Below are 25,302 nucleotides of genomic sequence, written 5' to 3' on the forward strand. Positions count from 1 at the left end.
AGAAATAAAAGGCCTTTTTGCTACCCTGATTTTAGCCCTCTGATTTGAACGCTCTGTGTGAAGGGGCGTGTCTCCTGTGAGACTTCAGTGTAAACGCCCACTTGCTGTGATTACACTTTCCTCTTTACTATTACAGCTCTCAAGGTTAACTACTGGTGGAAAGTGTTGATTATGGCACTATATTTAGATCTATAGCATTATATTTAGATTGTGGCATGAAAGGTTGCAGTGATGAGCATGTAGCCAATCACAGACATGTTGAGGGCATGAATGCTGTGATCTCGTCATTGTAACTCAATTTCTGCACTCTCACGAAAGCTTTCATCATAACTAACAGTGCAAACAGAATGTAAATAAGAGATTTGTTGATTATAACGGGAGTTTTGGCGAGAGTACAGAACTCAGGCACTGATAATGATAAAGCTCCAGCGATTGTAAAGGGAGCGTTCTTTGATCGCTTTCTATATATAATTTAATCAAAGTGTAAATAAGATTATTTTAATTCTACTAAGAGAAACAATGTGAAGTTGATAGTTGTCACTGGTCTGATTTACTGACACAGACAAAGAACATCTGACTGTAGCTACATGAATCATTACATATCAGAAATCACTGGTCACATATTATGCATTAGAATTAACAGTTAATTACGTCGTTTTTGTGGCGTCACGATAAGGCCATATCGTAAAAGTCTGTTTGCAAAGCCTGTGCCGAAATTGCAACTGATTTACAAGAGAATTCACAGTAAGATGTACCGAACAAACAAACAATGCTCAACTGAGACATTCACATTTTTTTAAATAAATAAACACATTCCTAGCATTAGGACCCTTTAGGTAATATTATTTGTAGTCCAGTTATCCTGTATCGCTCCTCTCTCCTTGTCATCTCACTAACTAACACGCAGTGCCGGTCTTTCACCTATAGGCACATTCTATAACGAGTCGTTCTCTGGGCTTGGTTACAATAAAAGCTGTTTTTGGACTAACAAGGAAGTTTTCAGTTCTGAAACTTACAGGATAGTCTTATAGGATGATTTTCTCTTATATGTCAAAAGCTCAAGGTGAACAAAAGCTGTTCTCAGTTCATGACCCCTTTAACTTGTATTGAACCAGCAATAGTCTTTTAAAGCCACAGTGGAACACATGACTCCTATAGCAAAGTAATGTCAAATCTTCTCATCTTCAAAGTATTGCTCCATGAAGTGAGGTAACAAAGGAAAACGGAGAAAAGGAGATTGCAGGCAAGCCAGTGGTTGATAGATTACTTACAAATTGTACTTGTTTCAAATGACATGACAACAATTTAAAAAAATAATGTAATCTATTACATTACACATTTTAGGTAATATAATTGGACTACTTTTTTATTCATTTTATGGCGCTTTTTCACTGCATGGTATTGCTCGGCATGGCATGGCACAGCACGGCTTGGCTCGGTTAGCCTTTCCACTGCAGTTTAGTACTGCTTAAAAGTGGGTGGGATTATAGACTGATCGTTACAGTTGCGGCGCCTCTATTGCCGTGGCATCGTCATAAACGCGTCACAAACAAATGCACAACACAGGAGCAATGGAGCATATAGATGAAATGGTATTATTGATACTCGACATGTAGATGTTTTTCACTACAAGACGAAGAAGTTTGTTTGTTTGTTTGGGTTTGGTGTCTCGTGTCGCAAAACCAATAACGCTGGTAGTGACTCTCTCTGACCAATCAGTGATCTGCACAGTGTTTACATGTCACATTTTAGTATGTCATTAGATTACTTTTGACCTAACCTTTTAAGCCTTTTGAGCCTGATGGTTACTGCTCAAATAAATAAATAAATAAATAACCCATTTATCACATTGATTTGAATAGGATAATCTTGTACCATATTGACATAAAAGTACAAAGATAAAGAAAATATATTGCCGTTTTTATCAACAACATGAAGAGTATTAAACATTACATTACTGTACATTAGGATTTCTAAAACTGGTGGTGAAGTAATTGCAGGGGGTCCATAAATTGGTTAAAGTTGATAATTAATTAAATCACAAAAAAATCTTATTTAAAATAAAAAAACAATACAAATAAAACACTATAACACAAAAATAAAACACAAAAAAGTTTGACTATATGACCGTTGCCCAACATCAGAGAACTGAAATCATGCAAATATTTTGTTTTGGAATCTGATTACGTAATCCAGATTACATATAATCAGTTACAGCTAACAACTAACAACCTATAACTAACCAATGTTAAGAGCCTCTATTGGCTCCTTCATTTGGTCTTAAAATAAAATCATGACTGAACAGAAGAATTCTGTCAATATCCTAAAAGGACTTCATTGTTCAGCAAAGGCATTCAAACTGTGGCTTGGTCTTAGGCCCCGTTTACACGTACATGGTTATTTTGAAAAACGGAGACATTTCCCTTCGTTTGAGCGCTTCGTTTACACGCAAACGGAGAATTCACCTCTGAAAACGATTCTTTCTAAAAACTTCGGCCAGAGTGGAGATTTTGGAAAAATTAGTTTGCATGTAAACTGAGAAAAACTACGTTTTAGGCAGCCAACGTCACAGTATGTGACTATTTTCCATAGACAGTATATAAGATGGACAAAGCGACCCCATAGATTTCAACGGAGAAAAGTGAAGCCCATTTGAAGCACTCACTTCCTAATCGCCAGGCGTAGTGCGCAGGCTCAAACTGAGCTTGATGATGTAGATGTGACGTGAGCAACGTGTCTGACAGTTGTCAGTCTTCTAGTAGCTGTGCTGAGAGAAATCTGAATCATTCCCTTTCGAAATCAGAGTATTATCTGTCCATGAGCTAGCAGCAGGAGCAACTTTATCACTCTCTATGTGCTTCTCCCTTGACTTTATCGGACTTTATGCCTCCACGTCCCCCGACTGCTTGCGAGCTTCTCTGCCGGTATATACGGTAATTTATCTACTGTGCGACAGAGAGTCGCGTGGTTATGACGCAATCGTTAGCCTATTTTTACAAAAACGGCTTCTACGGGGCCATAACATAAGATACAAAGTAATGGAGCCTTTTATATGTCGTGTTTCTTTAGAAATAAATAATGGACAAATGGAGTCTTTGGACGCCTCAGATGTAAAGCCATTCGCTGTCAAAGTTACGCCAAAATGAATAGGAGTCAATGGAATGCTAACAGCAGGTGATGTTCTGCTACAATGGCAGCCCCCGGGGAGGCTTCAGTTTCCGGCGGATGGATTACCCCCTTGCTATTTTCGGGTTTCTGATTCGGCATGCTCTTGACGGCATATACACGGGTTCGTGTAAACGAACACTTTTCTGAAAACTGACAGGTGTGCACGATGTTGTTTTTGAAAACGAAGAGGGGTGAAATGTCCGTTTATGAAAATAGCCGACAACGTGTAAATGTAGCCTTAGTGTGTTTGCGTCTGTGAAAGTGTGAAATGTATGTGTGTGTCAGTGAGGGCCAAGTTTAATTCTGGTTCTCACAAGCTCACAGTTCCCCTCTTCAATCTGCTCCAGCTGGCCCTCAAATGAGACACTGACGAGTAAGGCCTGCTGTGAGTGTGCGATAGAGAGCCAATCAGAGAGTGAGAGAGAAACACTTCCATCCTGCCATGAAAAGAAGATATTGTACATAAGCACTTTCTACTTATCTCATTGGATTGCTAAGCAGAACCAATATTTATCCAGAACTTATTTTAATGGTATCAAGTATTTAGTCAATGTAACTGTATTAATATTATATGTAGAATAGGAACAGGCTACAAGCATAGAGATCTGTCAGACATATGTTATTTAGTGTTTTGCGAGCTTGAATATTACCATTCAAAAGTTAAGGAGCTGGGTTTGTTTTCAGCAAGGATGCATGAAATTGATCGGTCTCGCTTTAGTTCAGGCAGGGTCCAATTCTCATTATTAGCTAACTATTAACTATAACTTTTGCCTCAATAAACTCCTACTTTCTGCTTATTAATAGTTAGTAGGGTAGTTAAGATTAGGAATTGGGTAGGATTAAGGGATGTAGAATATGGTCATGCAGAATATAAGGCATTAATATGTGATTTATAAGTAATAATAATAAGCCAATATCCTAGTAATATGCATGCTTATAAGCAACTAGTTAATAGTGAGAATTGGACCCTAAACTAACAGTTTACCAATTGATCAAAATGGACAGGATTTTTGTAACTATGTCAGTCTGAAGACTGAAGACTGGACTAATGTTAATGTCAATGTAATGGACAATAGAAAAAAGTTATTTTAAATTATAATTTTAATGTTTTACTGTATTTTATTAATGGAGCCTTGGTGTGCACAATATATGCTTAAAAAAATGTAAGTAAGTAACACCCAAAGATTTGCCATGATAAAATATGCATTGGTTTTCCCATTCAAAATGAATCAATCACATTTATGGAAAGATAAATTAACTGTCATTTTAGATGACTTAATGAGAAAAGTAACATAAGAGAAAATGACATTAATAGAGATCAATGAGATTTTTAGAGCACAAAACAAAAACCCACAATAAATAGTTTATTTATAGTAATAAAGTTTGATTCTCTGTATGTAGATGCAGCAAAGGTATTACTGCACAAACATGGTTTACGAGGAAACTTCCTGTGTCCTCATTGACAAAATGGCTTTAAAAAATACTGTGTATTTTTTAAATTCAATAAATGCCAAAAGTTTTCTGTGATGGGTAGGTTTAGGTGTAGGGTTAGTGTTAGGGGTTAGAAAATACAGTTGGGACAGTATTAAAAACCATTACGCCTATGGAGAGTCTCCAGAAACTGCGTGCGAGCGTGTGTCTTGTGTGTCATTGTTGGCTTTTTTATCACAATTCAGGATCAAACATCCACTTCTGATTGAAGTGAAAGATCAGAGCATGCCAGCAGTCACCAAGGAAACTAAAGGGTAGTTACAAGATTGATGCAGGAATAAAATGATACATGTATCCATGTTTCAAATGCTACTTAGTGTCTACATATACTGATACACAAGATACAACATATAGAAAACACAAGTAAGAGAACACACTATATAACAATCACACTTTCCATTAAAAAAAATTGAGCTGCAAAAATGGGTCATTGAGAAGTCAAATATTGACATTACCAAGTCTTGGTGATGTCAATATATGACTTCTCAATGACCCATCTTGGCAAGAGATATTGACCACCTACAGTACGTCTACATATTCAGTGTCAGTACAAATTAAAGCAATAAGCCCCAAGAACCTGTGCTTTATGGTGATTTTATAACGGCTAAGGGGCATTGTTAGACATGGTGCAGAGCAGAGTAAATATGAAAATGTAAATAATTAAAAAATAATGAATTGTTGGATAAATACCCCTTTAACTCACTGTAAATGTATGAAACTGACCTTTATTTTTCTTTTAAGTTTTGATGGCACTATGTACATAGTGTGTAATTATAAATCATTTCAGTGATAAAACTAGAACTATTATTTTGCAACACTTTTGATGTTTAATAAGATGCTCTTTTCTTTTTATCTTTCGTAGGGATCCATCACTCCCTCCCTTCGTCCCCATACACCGCAGAGCCCAAAGGTCACAGGTTACCACCCTCAGGGACGTTATCATCAGAATTCTTGAATCAGGGTGGTTCTTCAAAGATCCTCCTGTTACTCTGCAATGTCGCTGGACCAGGCCAAGAAGCTACAAGGTGACTAAAGCACTTCTTCACTATCTTAAACCTAATGTTACAGAAGGACCCCTTTAAGGGTTTCCCAACCTGTTTGCCAACTGAACCCAAAATTTTGCAAACCCCAAGTTTGCTTGAATTCCTCCCTGAAATTGGAATGTTCTAACCCCTTTGATGGATAGTTAAATGGAGCTTAAATGTTTATTATTACAGTTGTGGTCAGAATTACTAGCACCCCTGGTAAATATGATCAATGGCTGTAGAAAATAAATCTGCATTGTTTATCCTTTCGATCTTTCTTTAAAAAAAATTACATTTAAAAATCGAACCTTTCATTGAAAAAAAAAAAAAATTGGGGGGGATTAACATTATGAAATAAATGTTTTTCTCAATTATCACAAATGGAGAATTACAGAGATTAAGTAAGTCTGGGGGTTGGAAAGCCTAAAGAAAACATCACCACATGTTTTTTTTGGAGGGTTTCAAGAAAAATCCTCCTCACTCATCCAAAATGCCATAATCATCAAAATTATAACAAATAAAGTCTTGAAATATATCACTTTGCATGTAACGAGTCTATATAATATATTAAGTTTCACCTTTTAAGTTGAATTACTGAAATAAATTAACTTTTGCATGATATTCTAATTTTTCGAGATGGTATCATGGACTCTAGCAAATACCAACAGATAAAAAATCAAAACCTGATGGGGTCTGCTAGAAATCTTATAATGGGCCATGGTTGGACCTTCAATCAGTGCAACAATCCAAAACAAACATCAAAATCAACACAAAAATGTGTGACTGAGCACAAAATGAAGCTTCTGCTTTGATTATCAGTCCCCAGACCTGAACCCTAATAGAAAATGAGTGGGGTGAACTGAAGAGAAGAAACACCAACATGGAGCTGGGAATCTGAAGTATCTGGAGAGATTCTGTATGGAGGAATGGTCTCTGATCTCTTGTCAGGTGTTCTCCAAACTCATCAGGCATTATAACAGAAAACGTCTCGGTTACGTATGTAACCCTCGTTCCCTGAGTACAGGGAACGGAGACGTACGTCGGGTTCCCCTGACGAATCGGGATCACGCTAGGGAGCCTATTACCTTCGAGAACTAAACAAAAAGCCAATGAACATTGGCATGCAACATTTGCATTCCGCGGACCCGCCCGTCAGCGCGGGTATAAAAGCCGGAAGTAAACATTGCATCATCGCTTTTCGCTGAGGAGCCGAAGTAACGGACCCCTGCGAAGGTGCAGCCACATGGCAAAGGGACGTACGTCTCCGTTCCCTGTACTCAGGGAACGAGGGTTACATACGTAACCGAGACGTTCCCTTTCGTCCAGGGAACTCCGACGTACGTCGGGTTCCCCTGACGAATTGGGATCCCTAATAAAACGCCATGGTGCTGGCCCCTTCCAGTGCCCAGCTAAGCCGCCCTACAGCAGTTTTTTCAATAAATTTCGGGGGCTGCTAGGAATCCACTGCTGTTCCGCAAGACCCACACAGAGGACATTGGATAACACTGGGAAGCGTGCCTCAACCCCCGGGGGGGGGGAGGCACACTACGGAAAACCAGGATGCCTGATCTGGCCTGGAATACTCATATGAATTCACATAGTGAACATATGGAGTCCCTGAGATGGTCCCAACCATTGGAATTGGGAGCGCATACAACAAGGACGACGGCGCGAGTCCGTCGGGGAAGACACGGCTGGACTGCACGTGGCAAAAACCGGTACACAAGACCACTGAACACCCAGTCTGCTACGACTCTAGCTAGAGGAGCAAACCTGGCGCCGGGCGGTCCGCTACGCCGGGCGCCGGGGGGGTGATGGAGGAGCTCAACGAGGTTACCACTTAGGGGCCAGCGGAGCGGAAGAGACGCACTTATCTGATTACAGAGTGGCGCAGCAAGCCGACACAACCTATTCCCTCGACCCACTGGACGAAGCCAGAACCCGGGAGGAAACCGGTTCCACACGGAGGTTATAGAACCTAGCAAACGTGTTAGGTGTCGCCCAGCCCCCAGCTCTACAAATGTCTGTCAGCGAGGCGCCTTGAGCCAACGCCCAGGAAGCGGCAACCCCTCTAGTTGAGTGAGCGCGCAACCTGGGGGGACAAGGCTCACCCTGAGCCTCATAGGCTCGGGTGATGGCATCCACTATCCAGTGGGCTAACCTCTGCTTGGAGACGGCCTTCCCCTTCTGCCGGCCTCCGTAACAGACAAGGAGCTGGTCTGAGGTCCTGAAGCTTTGCGTTCTGTCAACGTAACACCGCAAGGAGCGGACGGGACAGAGAAAAGCTAGGGCTGGGTCTGCCTCCTCCTGGGGCAGCGCTTGCAGGTTCACTACCTGATCTCTAAACGGAGTGGTAGGAACCTTGGGCACATATCCGGGGCGGGGTCTCAGTGTTACATGGGACAGGCCCGGCCCGAACTCTAGGCACGATTCGTCGACCGAAAATGCTTGCAGATCCCCGACCCTTTTAAAAGAAGCCAATGCTAACAGGAGCGCTGTCTTAATAGACAGGATATCAAGCTCTACTGTCAGCAAAGGCTCAAAGGGAGGACTCTGGAGAGCTCTCAGTACCAGAGTCAAGTCCCAAGGGGGTACAGAGTGTACAGGGCGAGGAGGGTTCAACCTCCTAGCACCCTTCAGGAATCTGATGACCAGGTCGTGCTTTCCCACCGACTTATCGTCAACTGCATCGTGATGCGCCGCAATGGCAGCGACATACACTTTGAGGGTTGAAGGGGACAGCCTACGCTCCAACCCATCTTGCAGGAAAGAAAGCACAACGCCGATCGGGCAAGTTCGGGGGTCCTCCTGACGGGAGGAGCACCAAGCGACGAACAGGTTCCACTTCAACGCATAGAGGCGCCTCGTAGAGGGAGCTCTAGCGGAAGCGATAGTGTCTACCACTGCCTGTGGCAGACCACTCAGAACCTCCGCGTCCCGTCCAGGGACCAGACATGGAGTTTCCAGAGGTCTGGACGCGGGTGCCGTAGAGTGCCCCGTCTCTGAGAAAGTAGATCCTTCCTCAGAGGAATCGGCCAAGGAGGGGCTGTCGAGAGGAGCATAAGTTCTGGGAACCAAGTCCTGGTGGGCCAGTACGGCGCCACTAGCAAGACCTGCTGCTCTTCCTCCCTGACCTTGCACAGAGTCTGCGCAAGAAGGCTCACTGGGGGGAACGCATATTTGTGTAGGCCCCGGGGCCAGCTGAGAGCCAGGGCGTCCGTGCCGAGGGTCCCCTCGGACAGGGAGTAAAACCACTGGCAATGGGTCGTGTCCGGAGAGGCGAACAGGTCGACCTGCGCCGCTCCGAAGACACTCCAAATCAGCTGGACCGCCTGGGGATGGAGTCGCCATTCTCCGGGCAGGGGGGTGAACCGTGAAAGCTCGTCGGCCACACGGTTGAGAGCCCCCGGCACGTAAGCGGCATGAAGCGACCTCAGATGCTTCTGACTCCATAGGAGGAGGTGGGAGGCGAGTCGCGACATACGACGGGAGCGTAGACCACCTTGATGGTTGATGTACGCAACGGTCGCAGTGTTGTCCGTACGGACCAGTACGTGCTTGTGTCTGAGAACCCCTACGAGGCGACACAAAGCTAGACGTACTGCTTGCAACTCCAGGCAGTTGATGTGCCAATGCAGCTGGGGCCCCGTCCACAGACCCGAGACTGCATGCCCTTTGTACGTGGCCCCCCACCCCGTGGCAGAGGCATCTGTGAAAACCACAGCATGCCTGGAAACCTGGATCAGGGGCACTCCAGCCCGAAGGAACGCAGGGTCCGACCACGGGGAGAAGGTTTGGCGGCAGTGCGGGGTCACTTGGACCCGGAACGTGCCACTCTGCCACGCCCACCTGGGGACTCGATCGTGAAGCCAGCGCTGTAGCGGTCTCATATGTAATAGGCCGAGCGGTGTAATCGCCGCTGCGGCCGCCATATGCCCCAGGAGCCTCTGAAATTGTTTCAGTGGAACCGCTGTCCTGCCTCGAAAAGACCTGAGGCAGGTGAGCACTGACTGGACGCGCTCCTCTGTGAGGCGCGCAGTCTGGGCGACCGAGTCCAGCTCCATACCGAGATAAGAGATCCTCTGCGTGGGGCAGAGTTTGCTCTTGTCCCAGTTGACCTGAAGACCCAACTGACTGAGATGCCGGAGCACCATGTCCCTGTGTTCGCACAGAACATCCCGAGAGTGAGCTATAATGAGCCAGTCGTCGAGGTAATTGAGGATGCGAACGCCTTGCTCTCTCATGGGAGCAATGGCCGCCTCCGCAACTTTCGTGAAGACACGGGGGGACAGGGCCAGCCCGAAGGGTAGGACTCTGTACTGATACGCTCGACCCTCGAACGCAAACCGCAGGAACGGTCTGTGTCGAGGAAGTATCGAGACGTGAAAGTAAGCGTCCTTCAGGTCGATTGCTGCAAACCAATCCCGGGGACGGATGCATTCGAAAATGCGCTTCTGCGTGAGCATCTTGAAGGGGAGTTTGTGCAGGGCCCGATTCAAGGAACGCAGGTCCAGGATCGGTCGTAACCCACCGCCTTTCTTGGGTACAATGAAGTAGGGGCTGTAAAACCCGGACCTCATCTCGGCAGACTAAACGACAAACCACACTGCAGCTTATTCTGGCCAATAACTGTCCATTTAGACAGGAAGTAATGGTCTGAACTAGGGGTGTGACGGTTAGTATATAACCGTGAGACCGACGGTTATAGTTAAACACCGTCATTAGAACTCTATAACCGCCAAAACCGTGTCATTAAAATATTTTTTACAAACATAAAAAAAAAAAAAAAATTTTTAGATAGAATCATAATATGCGCAATACATCGGGAGACATGGTTTTTACCACTTAATGAAGTTTTGTTTTGTAAATCGTCAGAAATGATTTTTACCACTTCATATAAGTTTTGCTTTGTAAGCCTTTCCTTAAAGCGAATTTCGTTTTGTACAAATTGTATCTTAATTTTAATAAATGTTTCATCAACCAATTGCATGTATTTAATAATATAGCAGACAATATAATAACCGTGACATGGAGGCGCCGGCGCGCCGCGTTCACTTGCATTGCATTGTGAATGTGAACTAGAGCGCATCTCATCGTAAATTAATGAAACTATGCCTATGCCTCATGCATTAGCATTAAATATCTTTGCTACATCCTTTCTAGGCGGAGGTCTGAAATCTCTGCCCCTTTACCGATCAGAGCGCGCGCTGACACGGAGTTAACCCGCTATCTCCAAGAAAAACCAATTGACTCTACGGCTAATCCACTAGCATGGTGGGGAGACAATGAAACGCGCTATCCGCTCTTAGCAAAATTGGCACGTAAATACATGTGTATTTGTGCTACAAGCACAGCATCAGAGCGAGTTTTTAGCACTGCGGGTAACATAGCTACCCCTGTCAGATCGTCACTAAAACCGAGTAAAGTGAACATGTTGGTGTTCCTGTCACGGAACTTGGAAGTCGAAAAAGAGTAGGAATTTAAAATGTCATTGCACTTTTTTTGTTTCCTGTATTTAGTTAGTTTAATTAAGGTATTATCACAACAATCGTTGTTCGACTTTTTTTTTCTTTGATAAAGGTAGATTTTATCATTTGTAATTTGTATGCAGCTCTTATATAATTTAAGCAGCCTACGTTTTTAAAAGGATTTGTTTAGTGTGTGTGATTTATTTAAAACAAAGCATGTTCATTGCTATTTTTTTTTTTAAGGATTTGTTTACTGTGTGTATATAAATAAACGTACAGTGCTGACGGTTATGTTACGAACCGTCACATTTGACTCACATCATAACCGTCATCACCAATTCTGAAACCGGCACACCCCTAGTCTGAACGACATACAGTATAAAGAGAGCACAGTTTATACCACAATATTAGACTGGTGTGGATAAAAAAAGGGCTCATCAGTCTCTACCAATGTTTATACAGAAAACACTGGAAAATGATGGAAATATTTTATAGACTCAGATTCTACGGACTATCTAGTTAATTAACTCAAAGGAACACTCCACTTTTTTGGAAATAGGCTCATTTTCCAACTCCCCTAGAGTTAAACAGTCGAGTTTTACCATTTTCGAATCCATTCAGCCGATCTCCGGGTCTGGCGGTAGCACTTTTAGCATAGCTTTGCATAGATCATTGAATCTGATTAGACCGTTAGCATCTCTCTCAAAAAAATGACCAAAGAGTTTTGATATTTTTCCTATTTAAAACTTGACTCTTCTGTTGTTACATCGTGTACTATGACCGACAGAAAATAAAAATTTGCTATTTTCTAGGCCAATCTATATTCTGATTCCTGCACAATAATCAAGTAACTGTGATGCCGTACCATGGGTGCAGCAGGCTCAATGATATTACGCAGCGCCTGAAAAAGTCCCCAGCTCGGTAACTTCCTCTGTAAGTTTGCTCGGTAAGTTTGTAATATCATTGCGCCTGCTGGTACGATCAAGGAACTGTGTGTTTTTCACAGTTCCTTGATTATTATGCAGGAATGAGAGTATAGTTCCTAGTCATATTGGCCTAGAAAAGCGCAACTTTTCATTTTCTGTCGGTCTTGGTACACGATGTAACTACAGAAGAGTCAAGTCTTAAATAGGAAAAATATCGAAACTTTTTGGTCATTTTTTTTAGAGATGCTAACGGTCTAATTATATTCAATGATCTATGCTAAGCTAAGCTAAAAGTCCTACGGCCAGACCCGGAGATCGGCTGAATGGATTCGAAAACGGTAAAACTCTACGGTTTAACTACTGTTTAGCCCATTTCCAAAAAAAGTGGAGTGTTCCTTTAATGCTTAATAAATTGCTTCAAACTAAACTCTGAATATCTTTCAAAGATTTGATGTTTCTAGCCCGGCAAACTCTGGCAAATGTGAAAAAAAAAACTCTAGCAAGCATGACTTAATAAATGCTGTGTCGCCTTTGTAATGTTCAGGGAGGGAAAAGTGAGGCAAGGATATATTGCAGCAGTAGTTTATCAGATTAGACCTTGCTGGATTGAGAAAGTGCATGTTTATATAGTCAGATAATCTTAGAGTAGTGATGCAGGGAAAAATAAATAAGTCTTCGTCAACACAAATTTGTGCTTTCACTCATTTTGACTTTTGCTTTCTCTCTCCAGGTTTGGGCCTCCGTTCCTGATGAGAGTAGAAAGGACTCTTTCTTGGGATCATTTGCGACAGAGTGTCTGCAATAAGCTTTACTTATTTCAAAAAAATACGGTCGTAAAGGTGAGTGTGAGCTGATCATAGATTACTACTCTCAGGTTTTGATGTTAGTGCCATGTGCTGCGGTTAGAGCTAGGGTAATTATGTGATATTGAATTTCTTTATTATGACAGAAGCCTCTCGATAATTATGACACAGCTCTCCCTGCAAGCTTAAAATTTCAGATGAGGGAAGGATAATCACAGACCAATTAGTTGAATACATGAGATGGAGAGATGAGGAGAAAGAGAAATGGTCATGTGTACAGTAAACACATGTTGAACTTACTGACTGAATATGAACAAATGTGTTAGTTATTATTCATTAGTCATTACATTTTAGATACATGCTGAAGCGCAATGTTATTTCCTTATAAGTTTAAATATGCAGGAATGTCACCATAAATGGTCATGTGCCAAAGCTACCCTCTGAGGGTCACTGTTGTATCCGTTTTCCCAAAAAAAGAGATTCTTGTTTAACATTTATGAAGTTTGTTATAAAGTCAGTGAATAATCTTGAATTAAAATTCTAAATATATTTTGAATTACCATAGTATAATATATTTAACTTACAGCTTCAGTCATATCATTTAAATGCCATAGATGCCACTGTTTTGTAACACCAGTCTTGTTCATTACAGTTATTTGTTCTTACAGGATTAGACCCATTATGAGACTTGAGCTCTACAACAAACTGAATGTTTTAGAACATGTTTCAGAAAATCAATGAGATAGGAAGACACAAAAGATCTTGCATTGTCTTCTAAGTGCTTCAGTACAACATATTGGCCAGCACTGCAGAGTTGTATTGTTTTAACGTCTTCTCTGGATAATAAATTAAAGGACCAATATAAACTCACCTCCTCAAACAAAAGACTGCTGCCGTTTTCATCTGTTCATTGGTTCCCATTAAATCTTTAATTTATCACTCTGTACGCTTGAGTGCAGCTCCATTTTGTTCTATTTCTGCTTAAAATCCTGATGTTCCTCTCTTCCTCAGTTCCACTATGCTTTACTGTCTTTCCCAGAGAAAGGAATAAACAAATGCCTTTTTCAAACCTATTTTAATGCATTAGTTCACCCCCCAAAAAAAATGATCTTGAGAATTTCATTATTATTTTCAGTGATGCCAGAAAGTTTGTGAATTAATAATTTTCCATTCCAATTCAACCCAAGGTCCATGAGCGAACCTGAGGACGCTTTATGCGAAACGCATTGTTCACTCTGAAAAAAATCACACTAAAGTCAATAGTGTGCGGTAGAGTGTTCTTATTATTGTCAGTTAAGAATTTTCCATATTGCTGTAAACATTTGATATCCATAAGGATCAGATCTTATTCTAAATCCTATATAAAATTTAATTATAAGGTCATTAAAATAAGGTAATTAATGGGATAAAATTGCCCCCGGTCAACTGAACAAAGGTAAACCTGAAGTTGAAAAGAGTTAGTTCACCCCCCCAAAAAAAATTCTGTCATTTTCTCACCCTCATGTTGTTCCAAACCCATGACTTCATCTTAAAAACACAAATTAAGATAAACTTTCCCTCAATTCAAACTTCAAAAAGTGAATAAAGAGATACAAGTAATATGTACAACAAGTAATACGAATCAATCTGTTTAATCCAAGTCTTCTGAAGAAACACTATCGTGTTATATGATGAACAGATTTAATTTAGGCTTTTATTCACATATAAACATTGATTAGCGCACATTTATGGAAAACATTGAATTGGGTCAATGGCAGCTCAACCGTACTTGCTTCATTTTAAGGTGAACTCTCTCTTTATGTCTAGCCCTTGTCACACAGGTTTGTGGAAGTTTGCCATGCCTTGGTCAACTTCCTAAAAAATCATTATTAATGCTTCCCGGGCTGGAAAAGGTTGCAAAACTATTCCAGATTACAGTACTTGCTATATACTAGTAGAAGAAGCTCAGCTATAATGCTACTTTACCTAGAAGTGACTGTCTACAAATATCACTCCAGGAGAAAGACATCTTATATTCTAGAAAGAACCCCATGGTAACATCTAAAGGACCTGTGGCCTCTCTTACATTATTTAAGATTAGTGTTTATGAATCCACCATCGAGCAAACACTATCCATGAAGAATATTGCTACCCGTCTAATGTTTGCCAGAGACCGTGAGCCAGAAGACTATTGGAAGAATGTCTTGCGGACAGATGAGTCCTAAATATAACTTTTGGTTTAAATGAGAAGCATTACATTTGGGGAAAACCAAAATACTGCATTCAATAATATAAAACTCATCCCAACTGTAAAGCATGGTGGTGGCATTATTATTATTGTTTGGGGCTAATTTACTGCCTCTGGACAAGGCTTGACATTATTGATGGAACGACGAATCCTGCGTTTTCTAAAGGGTGTCAGTTCTTGAACTAAAGTTCAACAGAAAGACGATAAGACAACGGCCCTTAACACGCAGAGGCCTGATCCCCAATTACCGAAAACCTTTGATTTCTGTTATTGTCACTCAAGGTCACACCAGATTCTGAAGGCAAATCTTCACTCTTAATTTATCATTATCAGATAAAGTTCTGATCTATGTACATTAATATCGAAAAGATTGGATTGGTAAGATTTTTTTCTCTTAAGTCCCTCGGGGCTGCCAACTCTCACGCATTCAGCGTGAGACTCACTCAGTTAACACTGCTCTCATGCCACATCCATTTTCTCACGCAGTGAAAAATCGCAGCGCAGAGAGGACACACACAGACAAGACAGAGCAGGTTGCTTTTCATATTAATCAAAAGATATTAAGTCTCATCTTTCAAATTCTGTACATTTTATTACAAAAAAAGCCTTTTTGCCACTCTTTAATGTGGCAAGTATAACATCTCTTCATCTCTTACTACTAGTCAATAGTAAATAAACATGAATGAGCATCAGAAGGTATGTTGAAAGATACAGTACAACTTACTGAAATGAATCATGTTTCATGAAACATCAGTATTTCAACCATAGACGTCAATAAAACAATGCCATGTTACATTTACTTTAGTTAGCAAGAAAAAATAACTCTAGAGAGAAGTATTTTGCTAAATATATGCCTATTACATATTATATTATAACGTTGTTATTATTATTATAAAATATTGCATTATATTAATTTGAGTTGTTAATTTTAACCTTTAACAATTAGTGTTGTCAAAAATATCGATATTTCGATAAATATCGATACTGAAATATCTGAACGGTACCAATACTAATTTCCCGAAGTATCGATACTAGCCGAGCGGTCACTTTCACTTCTCTCCAAAGGCGCGTTGACAAACACCACACGTGACGCACTCTTCTCATTCGCTCTGGTTAAATAGCAAAAGTGAAGTGAATGGTAAGATGGCGAGGGCGGCGCCCCCGCGACCGGCTTTGGTTGATTGATAAAGAACACCGCAAGCGGGCATGTCGGAGAATAGCGCGGACACGCGTAAAAACACGTCGCGAGCGGGCATGTCGGAGTCGGAGAATAGCGCGGACACGCGCTACACACCGCGAGCGGGCATGTCGGAGAATAGCGCAGACACGCGCTTCACACTGCGAGCGGGCTGCGGGCACCCAAAATATTGTTTGACAATCAATAATCCCTCACATCACTCATTTTTTAAAATGATTTTATAGGTGAAAACAGACTTAAGGAACAGGCTCCAGGGGTACCATTTAGCAAGCAGAGGCTAGGCTCAGCATCAGGGGTGTTTGTTGTTTGGACAGACCTTTCCCCACTGCTAAAAAAATCCTAAAGGAATCACTGTAACTCTGAATCACTTTTAACTTTTCTGAAACATTAACCAAGGTGGCCTAGTATTGTTGTTGATATGAGTCTGTGTTGTCTCGTTTTTTCACCGTAATTCTTAAAATTAACATAATCTGACTGAGGAATCTTAGACAAGTAAATATTTTAACTGTGGTCAAATGTAAATTAACTTGTGCCTATTTAACTTTATTCAGAAAATTATTATTTAATTCTGCAATTTGCCTTCATTAGCGATTATCATCAATTTGATTACACAGATATTAATTCAACTAAACAGCTAGACAATGGCATCTCTGAATTCAATAATGAAATGCCTTTAACTGAAAATTTAATGTTTAATCTTATTATTATACATTACTGACACTCTATCCTCCAATTTGATACTGTTAAGTGCTTTTTTGTTACAGTAGGCTATATTTTAATCTTTGATAACAGTAGGTTATACAAATACAACGGGTCATGTTAGCCCTGGTCCAATTAAAAAATATTAACAGATAGAACTCAGGACATTTTTGTTCATGTAAAATATACCTCATTGTCATGTTCTAGACTTGTTATATTTAGCTTTAAATAAAAAAAATACCCCCTTAATATTGTGGCAGTTTTTTTCTCTGTGGTATCGAAAATGGTATCGAATATCGATATTTTTCAAGGTATCGTATCGAAGTTAGAAATTCTAGTATCGTGACAACACTATTAACAATAATACCAGCTGACAGTGCTCCCTGTATGTTTATACAGCAAACTTATGTTTGTACAACATAAGTTGAGTATTTTTCCTTGTGAAATATTAACATGTAGCTTCTGTACCTGAGATTTATCCAAATGAATCAATATTGAATCAAGATCGGAATTGAATCACAAGTTAATGGATTGATATCGTGAAATTTAAGCACTAATAAAAACAGTAGGCTACCAGTTATTGTACCATGTAAACATTGTAACATGCTGTCACTAAACGTAAGGAAATTCTGTTTAGTTACCAAATGTTTTGACAATCACGTTTAAGTTTTATTGTTTTGTTTTTGGCAGCCCTGCTCTTGTGCTCACCAAGGCTTACCAATTATTTTATCAAAAATACAGCAAAACTGTGATATTGTTATACATTTAAATTTAAATCTGTTTTCTATTTTAGTGTATTTTAAAATGTCATTTATTCCTGTGATGGCAAAGCTGAATTTCTAGCAGCATTACTCCAGTCTTCAGTGTCACATGATCCTTCAGAAACCATTCTGAATTGCTGATTTGGTGCTCAAGTATCATTTTATTTAATATTGTCAGGGGTTGGTGTGCAGCACAAATGAATGAGACTAGGAGTAAACAATATTTATTCTGAAACCATATCTCTCAGGAAGATCGTATTGGAGAATAGTTAGAGATTAGAGATAGAGGATAAAGAATGGTTACATTTGTGATAAAAAGCTGCATTTTGGCTTCCACAGACTACTGAACTGTTTAAGATGCGTGTGGTGGGTGGGTCGGCTTCCTGCAGTCACCTGTCTCCCTACGACAACAGACCTCTGTGCCACCCAACTGTGGACAGGTGAGCCCACATTCCCCCACCTGAAGAACAAATGTTATTTTATGTTTTTGAAAGAAGTCTTTTGCTCACCAAAGTTGAATGTGTTTGGTCAAAAATACAGTAAAACCAGTAAAATTTGGAATTAATATTACAATTTTGAATAACTGTTTTATATTTTAATACATTTTAAAATGTAATTTATTCTTGTGATGGCAAAGCATTTTGCAGCCATTACTCCAGTCTTTGGTGTCAAATAATTCTGATGTGCTGATTGTCAATTGACATTTTTTTATCAGTATCACAGCTTAATAAATACAGGTGAAACTTGGAAAATTAGAATATCGTGCAAAATTTCATTTATTTCAGTAATTCAACTTAAAAGGTGAAATGAATATATTATATAGCCTTTATTTGTTATAATTTTGATGATTATGTCTTAGTTTATGAAAACCCCAAATTCAAAATTAGAATATTGTGAAAAGGTTTTCATCAAATCATCAAAATTATAACAAATAAAGGCTTGAAAAATCTCACTTTTTTTCGAGTTTCACCTGTATATTAAATATATTTTTTATGGAAACCTTGATAATTTTTTTCACGATTATTTGATTAATAGAAAGTTCAAAATAACAGCATTCATTTGAAATATATATATATATATATATATATATATATATATATATATATATATATATATATATATTTCCTAACAATAATATATTGTTTAATATATATATATTTAATATATATATTAAACAATGTGAAAATCTTGTCACTGATCAATTTATTATCCAATTTCTTATCCTGTCACGTCTGGTTCAGTTAGTTCTGTTCGTTCCTTTGCTCCTGTGTTTGTTTCCTCAGTTCCTAGGTTATTAGTACACACTTGTTTGTTACCATAGTTACTGATTATGTTCTTCACCTGTTTCTTGTTTAGTTCATTCATGACTCTTATATTTATATCCCAGTGTTTTAGTCTTGAGTTGTCGGTTATTGTCTTAGTTTGACTAAGCTGTTTTGTTGCCAGTTTCTCCATTGGATTATGATCATCGTTATCATTGTCTCCTTGAATTATCTTTTTGTTTATTTAAATAAACTACTGTTGCATTTCTTCACCTTTACACCTTCATGCAGCGATACATATCCTTGTAGAATAAAAGTATTCTTTTTTTTTATCTTTCTGACCCCAAACTATGTGTTCTATACACCCTGAGTGCTTAGCAGTGCACTATATATCTCCAGCTGCTTTAAACTTTTTAATTGGTCTCCAAACACCCACATCACAGTATTTTAACCTAGTTTTGACTAATTGTATCCTCTTCTCTGCATCATGTTTGTGAGGCTCCAGAGAGACAAACCCAACAAGCTAAACCATGAAGAGCTCATCCTCACAGTGCTGTAGGTGTAACGCAAACGATTCTCAAAAGCCAATGATCCATTTCTCAATTTAAACAGCTTAAAACTCAGTTCCACAGTCGTGACTGCAGCCTCATTCGCTCCTCTGCCTGCTATTCTGGGCTGTTTTCCTTTCTCTGAAGTGAATGTAACAGAATTATGATGTTTTTTTTTGTAAATGTGTTTTAAGTTCGAGGTTTTTAAATGAGAGTTCAGTAGAATATAATTTTTATCTTTAGAGCAGATTATGTATGAAACCACAAACTAATACTGGGTTTGACGGTAATGTGTACGTTTGTGTATGTGTAAAGAAATGACATGGATAGATGGGATAGATGAAGTGACGCATTAATAATAAGAATGTTTTTATTTCTGAATTACATTACATGTAACTAGTTACTCCCCAACACTGCATACCACAGTTTTTTTTAAGTACCTCGGAGTACCATGGAAATATATATATATATATATATATATATACACACACAGTGGGGAGAGCAAGTATTTGATACACTGCCGATTTTGCAGGTTTTCCTACTTGCAAAGCATGTAGAGGTCTGTCATTTTTATCATAGGTACACTTCAACGGAATCTAAAACAAAAATCCAGAAAATAACATTGTATGATTTTTAAATAATTAATTTGCATTTTATTGCATGACATAAGTATTTGATCACCCACCAACCAGTAAGAATTCCGGTTCTCACAGATCTGTTAGTCTTTCTTTAAGAAGCCCTCCTGTTCTCCACTCATTACCTGTATTAACTGCACCTGTTTGAACTTGTTACCTGTATAAAAGACACCTGTCCACACACTCAATCAAATAGACTCCAACCTCTCCACAATGACCAAAACCAGAGAGCTGTGTAAGGACATCAGGGATAAAATTGTAGACCTGCACAAGGCTGGGATGGGCTACAGGACAATAGGCAAGCAGCTTGGTGAGAAGGCAACAACTTTTGGTGCAATTATTAGAGAATGGAAGAAGTTCAAGATGACGGTCAATCTCCCTCGGCACCATGCAAGATCTCACCTCGTGGGGCATCAATGATCATGAAGAAGGTGAGGGATCAGCCCAGAACTACACGGCAGGACCTGGTCAATGACTTGAAGAGAGCTGGGACCACAGTCTCAAAGAAAACCATTAGTAACACACTACGCCGTCATGGATTAAAATCCTGCAACACACGCAAGGTTCCCCTGCTCAAGCCAGCGCATGTCCAGGCCCCTCTGAAGTTTGCCAATGACCATCTGGATGATCCAGAGGAGGAATGGGAGAAGGTCATGTGGTCTGATGAGACACAAATATAGTTTTTTTTGGTCTAAACTCCACTCGTCGTGTTTGGAGGAAGAAGGATGAGTACAACCAAAGAACACCATCCCAACCGTGAAGCATAGAGGTGGAAACATCATTCTTTGGAGATTCTTTTCTGCAAAGGGGACAGGACGACTGCACCGTATTGAGGGGAGGATGGATGGGGCCATGTATCGCGAGATCTTGGCCAACAACCTCCTTCCCTCAGTAAGAGCATTGAAGATGGGTCGTGGCTGGGTCTTCCAGCATGACAACGACCAGAAACACACAGCCAGGGCAACTAAGGAGTGGCTCCGTAAGAAGCATCTCAAGGTCCTGAGGTGGCCTAGCCAGTCTCCAGACCTGAACCCAATAGAAAATCTTTAGAGGAGCTGAAAGTCTGTATTGCCCAGCGACAGCCCTCTAAACCTGAAGGATCTGGAGAAGGTCTGTATGGAGGAGTGGGACAAAATTCCTGCAGTGTGTGCAAACCTGGTCAAGAACTACAGGAAACGTATGATCTCTGTAATTGCAAACAAAGGTTTCTGTACCAAATATTAAATTCTGCTTTTCTGATGTATCAAATACTTATGTCATGCAATAAAATGCAAATTAATTACTTAAAAATCATACAATGTGATCATCTGGATTTTTGTTTTAGATTCAAAGTTGAAGAGTACCTATATGATAAATATTACAGACTTCTACATGCTTTGTAAGTGGGAAAACCTGCAAAATCGGCATTGTATCAAATACTTATATATATATATAGTCATCATTCATTGCCATTGTATATATCAAAGTAGCATGGTATTACCATCTGACAGCATCACTATACTAGACTAGAACAGTACATTTTTGTAAGGTTTGGAGATGTGAATGTTTTGAACATGTTGCAGAGGTGTTTGATCATATGTTCTCACCAAATCATCATTGTTTACTCTCATTTATGTCTGTCACTGTATAAATAGGTTGTTTATTTGTAATTATGATGTTCAGATGATAGCAGAGACGTTCCATTTCTCATGTGGTTACCTGCTGTTCTCTGACGCAAGCTGCTGCTCTTGTGTGCTGAAAGACAGCAGTGTTTAACTGTGCAAGTAATTAAGTTTGTCAGCCATTGCTGAAGATGTATTCATTCATCTATCTAGAGGTTCCACAAGCAAGATTGAGTTAAGACGACCACATTTTCCACATAATGACAGGAAGCATATGGTTGCCACAAACATTTATCATCAAATAGATGGTTTGTATGAACAGAAGTTCAGAGAACAGAGAAAAACAATACAAGTTTGGTTGCACTTTATTTTACTGTCCTGTTTCGCATGTACATATGTACTTATTATAGCAGTTACAATAACTGGGTTATAACTATAGGTACTAACCCTGAACCTAGCCCTAAACCTAACCTTAACCCGTGTTACCGTATATTACCAGTAGGCCTACTTTCTTGGGTAAGAACACTGTAATCGTGTGTGTGTGTGTGTGTGTGTGTGTGTGTGTGTGTGTGTGTGTGTGTGTGTGTGTGTGTGTGTGTGTGTGTGTGTGTGTGTGTGTGTGTGTGTGTGTGTGTGTGTGTGTGTGTGTGTGTGTGTGTGTGTCCCTAAGTTCAGTTTGAGATTAGGTAAATTGTTACTGTAAAACGAGATAAGTTTAAGTGTAAGATAAGAAAACTCCTGTGTGTGTGGAGCTTTCTCCTCAATAGGCCAGAGTTGATGAATCCAAGTGAATTCCCCTCACGTCTCTGAATTATTGTTCCCTGCTTTTAAATCCTCTCAGAAACAATCGCAATTAACGCAGACGGACTTGCGCGTCAGAATTAATCTGGCTTTAGCCCAGCTCTCAGTAAAACTCAGCCATGCTCCAGTCACATCTTCAAATTACCCCACAGTTCTTTCTGCCGCAGTTTTTCCCTCTGTCATATTTGATCGATTGTTTGCAGAATTGCACTGGGTGAACAGTGAGGGCCGAGGCTGTAAATGCTGTGTTTTTCTCTCTTGGTTATTTAGCCAGGTGATTATTGACATGCGTGTGCATAGGCTATTCTTTTCAGTCTGAGGACCTGTAATGATAGTGAGCACTACAGATTAATCCTGGTAATTACCATGAATAATAATAAAAAAAGCTATTTTTAGACTTGCAATTTTAAAGGATAAATGAAGCTGGTCATTGTTCTGTGACTTACTTTATTTTCTGGACATTTTCCTTTTCTCTCTCCCTCTATATTTTCTTCATGCTTTTGTATTTGTGTTGTAATGATGAAATGAGTTAAAATATATGACATTAGAGTCGTATCACAGTGGCACAACATAATCATCATAGTTGAGTCTCATGACCTAGTTGAATGTGGTCATAATTTAGTCATATCTCCCATCTTGGTAGTTTCTTTACCGTCCCTCCTTTACTGTACAACCAAAGGCAAAAAGCCTTAAGTTATTGTATATATTATACTATACATTAAGGTCAAAAGTTTGGGGTCAGTAAGATTATTTGTTATACAGTACTGTCTCTTATGCTCACTAAGGCAGCATCAAAATTCAGTAAAACGATTATATGTTGAAATAGTATTACAATTTAAAATAACTGTTTTACTATATTTTCAAATGTGATTTATTCCTGCGATGACAAATGGAATTTTCACCATCATTACTCCAATTTTCAGTGTCACATGATCCTTCAGAAATCATTCTAACATGCTGGTTTGCTGTTCAAGAAACATTTATGATTTCCAATGTTGAATGGTCTCAGGATTATATAATGAATAGAAAGTTCAAAAGAACAGCATTTATATAAAATGGAAATCTTTTTAAAATGTATTTACTGTCACCTTTGATCACCTTCAGCATTCCTTGCTGAAAAAAGTATAAAAAATAACAGTAACACTTTACAATAAGGTTAAATAGTTAACATTAGCTACCTTAGTTACATGAACTAAGAATGAACAATACTTCTACAGCATTAATTAATCTTAGATAAAATTCATTTTAACATTTACTAGTACATTATTGAAATCAAAGGTTTTATTTGTTTACATTTGTTAATGCTCCGTGAACTAGTTTTGGTTTTAAATTGACTGTGACCGTCTTACTGTCAAATGCTAATTAATTCTATGAACTTCACAACACTGATTATAGTCTGCCACCTAGTGGCTGAATACCAAACTCACAATTTGAATCATGTGTTTTGTTGCAGGGCCCTGAAGTTCTGCGGTCCTGGTGGTCCTCTGCATGTGAAGCTCGTGATTGAATGGGAGAACAGAATCAAAGAATGGTGAGAGACATGCTGCTGCATATTTCTTCTTATTTAACATGTTCATTTAATTTAAAACCATTGTGTCGTTTTCTCTGTATTATTAAGAGTCTTCTCAGTAATAGGCCTATCAATTGAAAGTCAGAATTCTTGTGTGTTTCAGTCTCTTTGGTAACATTCAAGAGGAAGTTATTGAGGATGCAGAGAGTGTGAGAATCCAGCAGCAGAATCATGTACAGCAGCACAGCTGCACGCTGGACGAGTGTTTTCAGCTTTACACCAAAGAGGAGCAGGTACTCCTCCAGTTTCCTCCAATCACACTCTGTTTATTTATCTCTTTTCTACTCTTTTATTACCAGTGTCATTTATGTGTAGATCAGGGAGATTCAGTACAAGATTCAGTACAGATACAGTATATATATATTCTGTATCTGTACTGTATATCCCTGACTGTATCTCCCTGATCTACACATAAATGACACGTGTATATATATATATATATATATATATATATATATATATATATATATATATATATATATATATATATATATATATATATATATATATATGATACTGTTTTAGTATAGGCCTATTTTAAAATGTAATTTAGTATTGTGCTGGGTTCATTATTCCAGTCTTCAGTGTCACATGATCCTTCAGAAATCACACATTTGCTGATATGGTGCTCAAGTAACATTTCTAACATTATTATTATTATTATTATGAATGTTGACAACAGTTGTGATGCTTCATGTATTTTGGAAACTGTGATCATTTGATCAGGATTCTTTGATTAACTGAAAGTTCAAAGAACAGAATTTATTTGAACTAGAAATTGTTTGAAACGATGCAAATAACCTTTTTATTCAGTTCAATTTGTGTAACAATTTTTCAAAAAAAAAACTTTTGGGTTCCACATAAATTACAGAATTTTAGGTTAGAATGACTTAAGGACAGAATGACTTTTCAACTAGGGCTGAAAAATGGCCTCTCTTTTTTTATATATATATATATATTATTTTTTTTATAACATTTTATATATTTCATGTTCTATTCTAGTTATGAGTTTAGTGCCTCTGTAGACACTCTGAAGTGGCCTGTTTCTCTCATCATCTGTATTTGCTGTCTCAGAGGCTAATGTTAAGTATATGAAGTGGGGTTTGATGAAAAGAACAA

General features: G+C 39.2%; 1 protein-coding gene across 3 annotated transcripts in view; it reads left to right on the forward strand.

Moving 5' to 3' along the window:
- Positions 1 to 25,302, forward strand: part of usp43a (ubiquitin specific peptidase 43a) — a 105,215-nt gene that overhangs the window by 71,685 nt on the left and 8,228 nt on the right. For all 3 annotated transcript variants that reach the window (XM_079627752.1, XM_079627754.1, XM_079627753.1), the window contains exons 7-11: positions 5,522 to 5,684; positions 12,809 to 12,917; positions 18,106 to 18,206; positions 24,067 to 24,144; positions 24,287 to 24,416. In XM_079627752.1, coding sequence (XP_079483878.1) covers positions 5,522 to 5,684; positions 12,809 to 12,917; positions 18,106 to 18,206; positions 24,067 to 24,144; positions 24,287 to 24,416 — 581 coding nt within the window. The remainder of the gene's footprint in view (positions 1 to 5,521; positions 5,685 to 12,808; positions 12,918 to 18,105; positions 18,207 to 24,066; positions 24,145 to 24,286; positions 24,417 to 25,302) is intronic.

This window comes from Phoxinus phoxinus (assembly GCF_949152265.1).
Source record: "Phoxinus phoxinus genome assembly, chromosome: 11".
In the NCBI taxonomy this organism is placed as follows: domain Eukaryota; kingdom Metazoa; phylum Chordata; class Actinopteri; order Cypriniformes; family Leuciscidae; genus Phoxinus; species Phoxinus phoxinus.